A 10,218-nucleotide genomic window follows, 5' to 3' on the forward strand; every position below is an offset into this window, starting at 1 on the left:
GAGTCTAAAATGAGATTTGAAGTCATCCATAGAATATGAAGGTACGACCTCTTCAACGTAATTTCGTATCTTCTGTCGCTTAGATTTTTTACGTTCATTGGAAACAGCGATGCCAACCATTAAATTTTCATACCTCCTTTTTTTATTCTCTTGTAATTCTTTAAATAATATGTTGCTTTCTAAAACTGAAATCAGTGAACAAGGGACAGCGTCCATTTTGCTTCAGCGATAAGCGTTTGTAAAATGCCCTGCAGCGACATGCAGCGGTTGCTGCTCATGACATCATTTATGCTACATTTTTGCTGCATAAAAAAACGTAGCTCTACCCTTTTCTGTCCTCACTTGCCGGAATCTGAGCCCAAACTTGCTTCTTCCTGGTTCTCCTGGCTTCCCTTGAGTCTCGTTTCTCCTTTGTTTTCTTTGCCATTTCTTAACATCGGTAATCCCACCCAAGGGAAAAAGGATTAGAGAGGAAAATCATAGAAAAATTAGAACAATAGGACAAAAAAAAATATTAAGCCTAACTTAAAGTAATAATTATATGAATATAATATTATGGCTGATGGCCACAAAAGTTTGACAGTTCTGAACAATGCTGAGCAATGGTAAAAATTTGTTAGAAACGACATAATGTATGACATGTTATTCACTGTTTTTTCACTTTTGCCAGTGATTTGCTCTCAGTGCAAATTAAGCTTAAGAAAAGTTGACTCCCAAAGTAATTACATTTTATCTGTATTACTTAATAAATATCAATAACATTTTTAGTTCAAATTTTGGATAATTTGAATAAGTTTACATTCTTTTGAACTTCAAAGTAACTGGGTTTGACTGTTTTACATTTGGCATGGAGTTTAACATACTATTTGTCTATCTTACAATATTTTCTGTCATATAAATGTTATACTGGTCTTATAAAGTGTAATACTATGGTGTAATTGCGACAAACTAAAATGGGAACAATTAGTACAGACCGAGAGCAAATCTCTCGTTGCTCTGACTACACGAAAGAAAAAACTGTCGGACATCACCTCGTGTATGGGGTGTAGCTCACCCTCTGCTTTGTCGACACAAAAGTTTCCAATAAATTAATACTTAGTTGTTAACGTTGTAATTTAAAATAATTTTAATCTTCAATTGAAGCAAATAATTAATTTTCTTGTAAAGTGTAGAAGAATTGGGAATTGTGATGAGATTTGCTTGATTACGATCCTTGGAAAATGCCTGATTTTCCTGATTCCTGGTTACAATTAATCGACCCGTCAACAATTGTCGTATAAACATTACATTATAGAAAAGGAATCTTGCACTACTAAAACATCTGTTGACAAGAAACGAAAATATAAATTGAAATGATTTAAATTATTATTAAATATATAATAATAATTTGCTAAATTTGGCTAGGAGTAAATATTAATTGTTCAATTTTTTTTTAATTTCAGAATAAAAATGACGAAACGAGCATGTCAACAGAGGTGAAGAATTCTGATGATCAAAGTTGTGTCTGTAAGAATTCACCCGATGAAAATCAAAGTAATTTGGCAAAGAGCATCAAAGATCCAGTTTCAAATTTGTCGTCCGATAACAAAGCTAGTTATGAAGGTATTTGATATCTAAATTAAAATAAGAGAATGCAATTGATTTATTTTCGGTTAATATGGAATTATTACTTTGCTAATTAATACTTAATGCCAACAACTTTAACTGAAACGATGGATACATTCCAGTATGCATCAAACTGCACCAGCATACTAAAATGTCTTCTGATAGTCACTGACAAATTTGTCGGTACTGCGACTGATGCACATTGCACTTATTGGGGCACAGATACAGTGAGCTGTGATGAAGCAACACGGTCACCTCCACTGTTATATTATTAACATCATTTTTGTTACTTGCCTGTATTAATTCAAAATTATTTTTGACAAAATAAGTCTGCAAATGCTAGTATAGAACCATCATATCTACAGTGAATGTATATAGAACCATCATCTGTCATCATATTAGGTTGCCAGACCTTCCAGTAAAAGCTTATTAAACTGTTCACTGTGCATTTAACCCCGCGTCAGTTGTCGCTGAGACTGATGCATTCTGGAATGTACCCAATAAAATTTATAAATAAATTTTTATGTGATAAACAATATCCAAAATAAATAGAGAAACAAAACAAGTCAAAATAGCTAAGGTATAAACAGAGGTATTTTTAGTATTTTGATGCCCTTAGGCAGTAAAACTGATGTGTTGCACCAATAGTTTTACTGTTACATATTAGTTAAATCATTATTGTTGTAGATAATATAATTTTTTAAAATATTTTATTGATATTTAATGTGTAATGTCACCTGTAAAAATTCATGGCTGTAGGCACATGCCTACATTGCCTATGTAAGAAAGCATTTCTGGGTATGAACTTTTCAACAGCAAGGATATAGCTTTGCAGTAAAGCTAGTTTGCCATTTTTGCTTGATGATGGGCTTGATTGCCTGGAAGTGATACTTAATTTAAGTTAGTAAACTCCAAAAAGGCTACTTTGACACGATTCAGATGTTTCCCTTTAGGTATATATCTGGACAGGTGACATCTGTATATTCTCCCATGCTGAGACTTGCCTCCTCTTTCCATTAAAAATGAGCACTCTCAAGTCCAGTGAAATGGGTTTGTGTTTGTATAGAAAAATTTGTTCGTGCTTATAGAAAATTGTGCTTTGCTTACTTTGGTGTAGATGGACAAAAACTACAAAACTTTTCGTAGCTTTGCTAATAAATTTTAAAAGATTAATGCTAAAATAAATGTAGGAAAAGGTATCAGAAACAAAGGAAAATGTGCATTCATGTATAAAGCAATGATAAAACTGTTTAGCTATGTAATCATTTTGTATTCATTAAGTTAAACTCCTCTAATCAGAGAAGTGTAAGGTCTTAACTGTCCTTCAATTGAAACAGTGCTTACTTGCCTGCAGAATGATCTCTGTGTGTATGATTAAAGAGTAATTAAAACATACTGTACATGTTTAATTTTTAGTTTATAGTAGGGAGCACAGTCACTTAGGGTTGTTATAAAGTTAAATATGGGAGTATTTGGTACCACAAAGGTTAAAATTGGAACAATAACATCATATCAGAAGCAGGGGTGGAAGAAGAGTAATGCCTATCCACCCAGTGCTACTGTTACCAATTAGATGAACTTTACATAGTACATGAAGCAGAATATAATGAGCAAATGGGTGAAGTGTTAAAGATGTTGGCACTCAGTATCAGTGAAGCCTACCAGTGGCCAAGTTAGTAAAATCACTTAACACAGGATTTCTGCTTGACTGACAGGCTGGCTGGGTGGAGTTTTTTGGGTTTTCTGTAGGTATCAAACAATTTAATTAGGAATTAGTTTTCCCATAGGAGACACACCCATGATAGAGCATCCTTGTATTGCTGTAATTCATCAATCCAATTCTACTGCAAGATTCTATACATTTACATGTACTTGCATATAAAACTTTTTGAGAATTTCAATTATGCAAATTATTTTTTCTTGTTTAAAAGGATCCAGGGGTCATCTATATTCAAAAAATGTATTGAGGTGGGATTTGTCATACATAACAGGGAGAATTGTCTGCCGATTTTAGCAGCAAAGGGCTCCCCTAGGTACAGGGTACACAGGGTTATGTGAAGGTTTTTATTTCTGCTCATGACACTATGACCTACAAACATACACTAATCGTTTTTAAGATGTAATTTATTATGTATTTAAGAAAGTAATTTATTTGTCTTTATTTCAGGGTTTAAAAGTCATAGAAGAAAGGATATTCATCGTAACTTATACGAAAATCATCAAACGGAGAAAGATCTTAACAATATGAAGATTAAAGTAAAGACACGTAAATGTTCGCCTATGTTAAAGAGGCATCGATCGACCATCTGCAAAATGCGAATGAAAGAAAAATGTTTAATAATGCACCCTAAAAAGAAATACAAATGCAAGATATGTAAGAAAGTTTTCTCCTATTATTTAGTTTGTAAAATTCACGTTTACTTGCACAGAGGAAATCGGCCTTTCAACTGTAATATATGTAAAGAAAAGTTCTTCTTTAAGTGTTACCTTAAACAGCATAAAATGAGACACTTGGAAGATGATGGTAAAGACTGTAAACATTACGTAAAGCAATTTAAATGCATATTAGACGTGCAAAATGACCATAAATATTGCTCTGATATTCCCAAATCAAGTCTATTGAAATACGAGAAATGTGAATATGAAGAAAGGCCATCTTGTGACGTTTCAGACGAGAGCTGCAAAGAGGAATCAAAGTTATTTTGTCAAGAGTCCTGTGTAGTAGAGAAATACTTTAAATGTGAAATCTGCAGAAAGAATTTCAGGAAAAAGTGTTATCTCAATATTCATAAAAGAAGCCATTATATAAGAAGAATATATAAATGTAGACACTGTCCCAGGATTTTTAACATGAAAAAATATCTAATAAGGCACCAAGAGCGGCACTATAAACTAAAAACTTACCAATGTGAAATCTATAAAAAGAATTTTAGAGTTAGACAACAATTGATATATCATGAAAAATTTCATGAGATGCCTTTTGTGTGCAATTTATGCAAGAAAAGTTTCAAAAGGTGGATGGACTTACTCAAGCATCAAAAGCAGCACGCCGAAGCGAGACCCTTTCGGTGTAAAATTTGTGGGGAACGGTTCGAGACCTGTTCGGAATTTGCAACACACGAGAAACAGCACTCCAATAAAAGACCCCTCATCGTGATTTTACGTCAGCAATAAGTGCAATCTTACATAACATTTTTTTATAGTGAGGGTATGAAGTTCTTTTCCAAGTGGTTGGTATAATAAACAATCATTAGGATTACAAATATATAATTTTGTATATATGCATTTTTAAATTTTATACATGGTATATACGAACATCTTCATGATCAAAATTGTTAATACGCACTGTACTTTTTTCAATAAGCTTAAATAACAAATGAGATTTAAACAGCAGTACTTTTGACTTCTAAATTTAACCCTTATTTGCTTGTCCGATTTTAACAGGTTGTTGCATCAGTTAATTTCTCGAGAAACAAAATTTTTTGGATTATATAAAAAAGTCAACTACAGAAATGGTTTTACTTACATTATTGTGTTCTCGAAGGCAGCCTTTGGACCGGTATATAACTGACTATTGTTAAGCGTTGTTATATCTAAATATATAAAATTACTTGTCCTGACTGACTGATTGATTCATCATCGCCCAGAACAAACTGCTGAACCTAGAGTTGAATTTTTGTACACAGGGTGCGTCATAAAACGCATACCAAGAAGGGGTTTTTCGAAATTCTCCAAAGGGAGGAGAGGGAAAGGATTAAAGCTTAACCTGAAGAACGGCTTCTACTGTACTATTTTAGATGCACTATTTTGTTTTTAACTATGTTTAGTCTTCATTGAGTACATAGGTATATTAAATTGATAACATTTCAGACATTGTTATAAATATTTTTTTATATTTCGATTTTTTAACCAAATGTTCGAACGGTTTTAAATTCGAATTTGTTATTGCATATTGGTTCGCCTATAGAACAATTGTAAACGTTCCAGAAAATTGATCAAATTGATAATAGTTTGTTTTATTCTTGGCAATTCTCACCATTCTCAGTGGTAGGTGTTATATAACAATTACTATGGTTATTGAAATACTGAATATAAATGGGATTTGCTTGCAAAATCCGGGTGTGCGAAGCCGCGGGTAACAGTTAGTAAAAACATAAAAATCTAAGGCCTTGATTTATAATTCTATGCTATGCATTTCATGTATAAAGTCTTGATTCTACTTGTAAGTTTCCAGGGGCAGTTGTGTAGGAAATGTTCAATGACAGGGATGTATAACTTTATTGTATTGAAAGTGGTATCTTCTGTATCTATTGAAAGGAACCAATTAGATGCACTGTCACACTTTCTAGCACGGAATAGATTCTATTGTTCTCATGTCAGATACATATTATTTGGTACAATATATGTTATTGGCTATTGGGTCTTAGCAGCGATAGATATTCAACACGTCAAAATTTTTGTTACCAATCGGGCGAGCCTTGTTTTGTGGGATTGTTTTCATAGCTGCTATTGCTGCTGCTGCTGCTGCTTTTGGAAAGTTGTAAGCGTAATTGACTTTAAGATTTATCCATTAGTTATTAAACTTTGAAAAAATTATATATGTAAACTTTTTGCAAGATTTATACTTATGTCCTGGCTAAAAGACTTTAGTTATTAAGTTTGATAGTGACATGTTACAAATTGTATAGTATTATATTATCAAATCTCCCTTTCATCACTATTTATTTGCATTTAGGACTTAATGTGTTATTGGTTTAGTCCAAATACTATTATCAATATTAAAGATAGAGAGATCAAATCTCTTGTTGGAACGTCTGTGAAAATTTGGACACAAGTTTGGAAGAGTTCTGATATATTAGGAGACAGACGAGGTCTTATTTGGCTTACATCCTCTGAAATTAAATATCATCTGGAGGTTAGTGATTTATGATACTTGACATCAAATGACTAATGATATATTTGATTTCTATTATTCATGTACACGCGTGGATATCCGTGGTGGGATTTGGGTTCAAATTTGGATGTTTGCAATTTGTTGCAAGGATACAATACTGGGTATGTTCCATTCAAACACATTGGTATGCATTCAAACACATTGGCGAATCACAATATACTAAAATGCATTCTGATATTTGCCGACAACCTCGTTGATGCAGTATCGAAGCAGACCGTATCTGTCATGCTGCAGATACTAGCACTGACAGAGCAATATATCTGCCTCCATAATTATATTATTAACACCATGTTTTTTACCTGTCTGTCTATTGATCCAAATTTTTGAGAAAATAAATTTGCAAATGCCAATATAGCACCACTTGCTTTTGTTGTATTGTTAGGTTGCCAGACATTCCAGTGAGAGCTTATTAAACCATCCACTGTGCATCATTTGTGGCCAAAATTGATGAATACTGTTTGTAAATTAGCCACAATATACAAAATTGAGGTTGGCTGTAAGCCTGTGTCCTGGAAATTTGTCAGGAAATTCAAATCCACTATTTGATTTTCACACTACATGTTCATTTAGAGCATTTGCAAAATACATTTAAAAATAAAATCCAGATTGGAATGAATGCTCTGTACATAGAAGCAATATATTGTACTGTGACTGGTTAGATATATAAGATTTAATCGAACTAAAATATGCACTAGAAATTATTTTTATCAAAATATAATTTTACAAATTAATAATAATAATTTGTATCCTTTTTAAAAATGGAAAAACAAAATAAAAATTTTTGCTGTTGATGTTTTTGTGTGTAATAAATAAAATTATTTATCATATAATTTATAAAAATAAAATCTGTTGGCCAAATGACCACACCGAAGTAAAATCACAATGCGCAACAGATATTAAAGTGCGAGGATTTACATTATAGATGAGTAAGGTTACTTTGTTGCACACACACTTGAAAATGGTCTTCACACAAATCACATATGAATCACCTGGGAAAAAATACTTGATAAATGAATTTCAGTTTAATGAATGAGAACAACTCCCTGAGCAAAAGTGGAAAGAGTTGGCCAGCAATCACCTGTTTTCACTTTTGTGAAGGACCTCAACGCTTCTACTCTTAATTATTTAAAAAATCTTTTAGGACAGTGCCATTTGTTATAAACCGAGGGTACTAACTGAAGATGTGGATTTGGTAAGCAAATTCCAATAAATTCATTAGAAGAAATGGAAGTATCTCTTTCTGTAAAGAAAAACTGCAATTAAATATGTCAGGATTACATTGCACAGGTATAAAAATTGTTTTCTTGGAACATAATCTATTTTGTACTAACTCCCTTTAGTTTATTTTGCCTGTCAAATGACAGGCAAAATAAACTAAAGGGAGTTAGTACAAAATAGATTATGTTCAAAGGAAACAATTTTTCATCAATTACTTGGCTGACCTGCAGTAAAATAAATTATGATTTGAGTAGAAATGCTACTATGAAGTTTGCATTTGAGTATGCACAGACTTAATTGAAAGAAGATACCAGAAGGCTGGTCATCAAACAACTGTGCAGGGAAGGATTGGTTGGGTTTTCAAAAGGAACTCTAATGCAAGTTTGATGAATTGAGTCAACAACTCTTAAAACTACCAACTTTAATAAGAAAAATATTGGGAATTTTTGAAAATTAGACATAATAGAGAACACTTTCAATTTTAACAAAAAGCATTTACAACTAAAAGGGGGGGGCGTACTTTCTAATCTTCTAGGGAACCCCAAATTCTATTATCAACAAACGGCAGAATATGACTTGGCCTATTCTGTGAATATAGAAGAAACTAATGAACGATATTTATGTATTGTTCCACGCAACTTCGTGGTGTGTAAATTAAGTCTTTCGCTATTTTATAATTAAAAAAATATAGTTTTTTTATAACAAAAACCTCATAATAGATAGCGCCACAAACTATTGATTACGATTAATACAGTAGAGCGTCGTTTATCCGAATCAATTGGGGACTCGGGTTGTTCGGATAACATTTTTCGGATAACCGATTATGCACGAAAAAATATATTTTATCCCGTGTTGAAATTTTTCTCCGTTGCGTGTCACTTCGCGTTGAATTTTCGTCGATGTTAAGCCTAACGTAAACTTTTTAAAATAATAATCGTGGCTATTGTATCGTTAAAAGTTATTTATTTTGTACAAACAAAATAAATATATTGAAAAATATAAAATACAAAAAATATATATACTTTAGAAGTTGATCTAGTATCAAAAACGTTCGATTCAGCACAGTCCTCAGAAAAACACCACACAAAAGTGACAGTGCTGCCAGCTAAAACACACTTCAACAAAAAAATATTGGAGTAGCCCAAGTTATAGCGAAAGATTGCAGCACCACAGCACTAGCGAAAATTTAAATTTGGCGACTAGAATTCTTTCGGATAAACGACGCTCTACTGTAATTAAAAAAAAAATAAAAGAATACTTAAAAATAACGTAAATTTTTTTTTGTATTTATACAAAAATACATAAAATTATTGAGATTTTTTATGGTATCAACATTCTGAATCTTCAGGAATTGCAATCTTCAAGGATTCGACCTTATTTTCCGTTGATCGTTCCTTCTTAGTGAATTATTCGACTGTGAAAGACATAACAATAATTTCGTCAGTTCCTTATTACATCGGTTTTGCTTCCCACAAACTTAATATTTATAAAGAAAGTAAATTTGAAAAGATGCAAATTGTAATAAACATCAACAACGACGTAACGCCTTTAGTTCTTAATGATGTATCAAAATAATTTTTTGCAAATTAAAGCAGATTTTTTGAATATATTACTTTGCTTCAGTAACCAGTGGAGTCGAAGCAAATTTATAAACAACTTTTGTGGCACAGTCATATAATAATTTCTACTACAACGGTTATTTTTTAACGAACAAATTTGATCCAAAGTTTCCGAAATTCGCTCAATCCGAGTTCGTACAATCGAGAGTAACATTATTTTATTTTCATAATGCGAGTACTTAACGCTATCACATTCCTTGTATCATTTTAATGATTATATCTCAGACAGTAAATGTCAATATTTTAGGACAAATACGCTTTTCTAAAGAGTACACACTATTAATATAGAATGCACTTTCTCAGTTAATGGAGTAAATATCCCTTTATATAACAGAATAGACCTACTTTCTCGACTCGTGTAGATAACACGAAGTTTACTTTTCTAAGTATGTAAAATTGCGTGTAATTTATTATATCTTTTTTATGTTTTTTATTTATACATGCTTTTGTACTTGCTTAGTGCTTTCAGTAATACAGTAGATTCTTATATTAAAGTTAAACAAAAATTTTGGACATAGAAGAAGTTTGAATGTTTTCAAGAAATAACTATAAATTTTAAGTGTTGTTATCTAAATCAGTGGTTCTCAATCTTTTTTGTTGATGTATCCCATTAGCCCATTAGTTGTTTCTCAAGTACCCCTTATATTTTTGTATGTAAATTTTATAATTACTGCGTTAGACGTATACAGCCCTTATAACTTAACCCCTTCATTAAAAAAAACTCTAACTAAATATCAAGTAATGCGCGCATGCAGTGACACACATTGCATGTGCGCATTACTTGATCCAGGCCTCGTTATTCCTAATACCAGTAGTCCAGTA

At 32.1% G+C, this 10,218-nt stretch overlaps 1 protein-coding gene across 3 annotated transcripts in view; it reads left to right on the forward strand.

Moving 5' to 3' along the window:
* Nucleotides 1–4,916, forward strand: part of LOC111614562 (zinc finger protein 780B-like) — a 44,559-nt gene extending 39,643 nt beyond the window's left edge. For all 3 annotated transcript variants that reach the window (XM_023355932.1, XM_023355933.1, XM_023355934.1), the window contains exon 7: nt 3,773–4,916. In XM_023355932.1, coding sequence (XP_023211700.1) covers nt 3,773–4,779 — 1,007 coding nt within the window. In that variant the 3' untranslated portion in view covers nt 4,780–4,916. The remainder of the gene's footprint in view (nt 1–3,772) is intronic.
* The last annotated feature ends 5,302 nt before the right edge of the window (nt 4,917–10,218 follow it).

Source organism: Centruroides sculpturatus, unplaced genomic scaffold (genome assembly GCF_000671375.1).
Source record: "Centruroides sculpturatus isolate CEXI.00-Female unplaced genomic scaffold, Cexi_2.0 scaffold1683, whole genome shotgun sequence".
Taxonomy (NCBI): Eukaryota; Metazoa; Arthropoda; class Arachnida; order Scorpiones; family Buthidae; genus Centruroides; species Centruroides sculpturatus.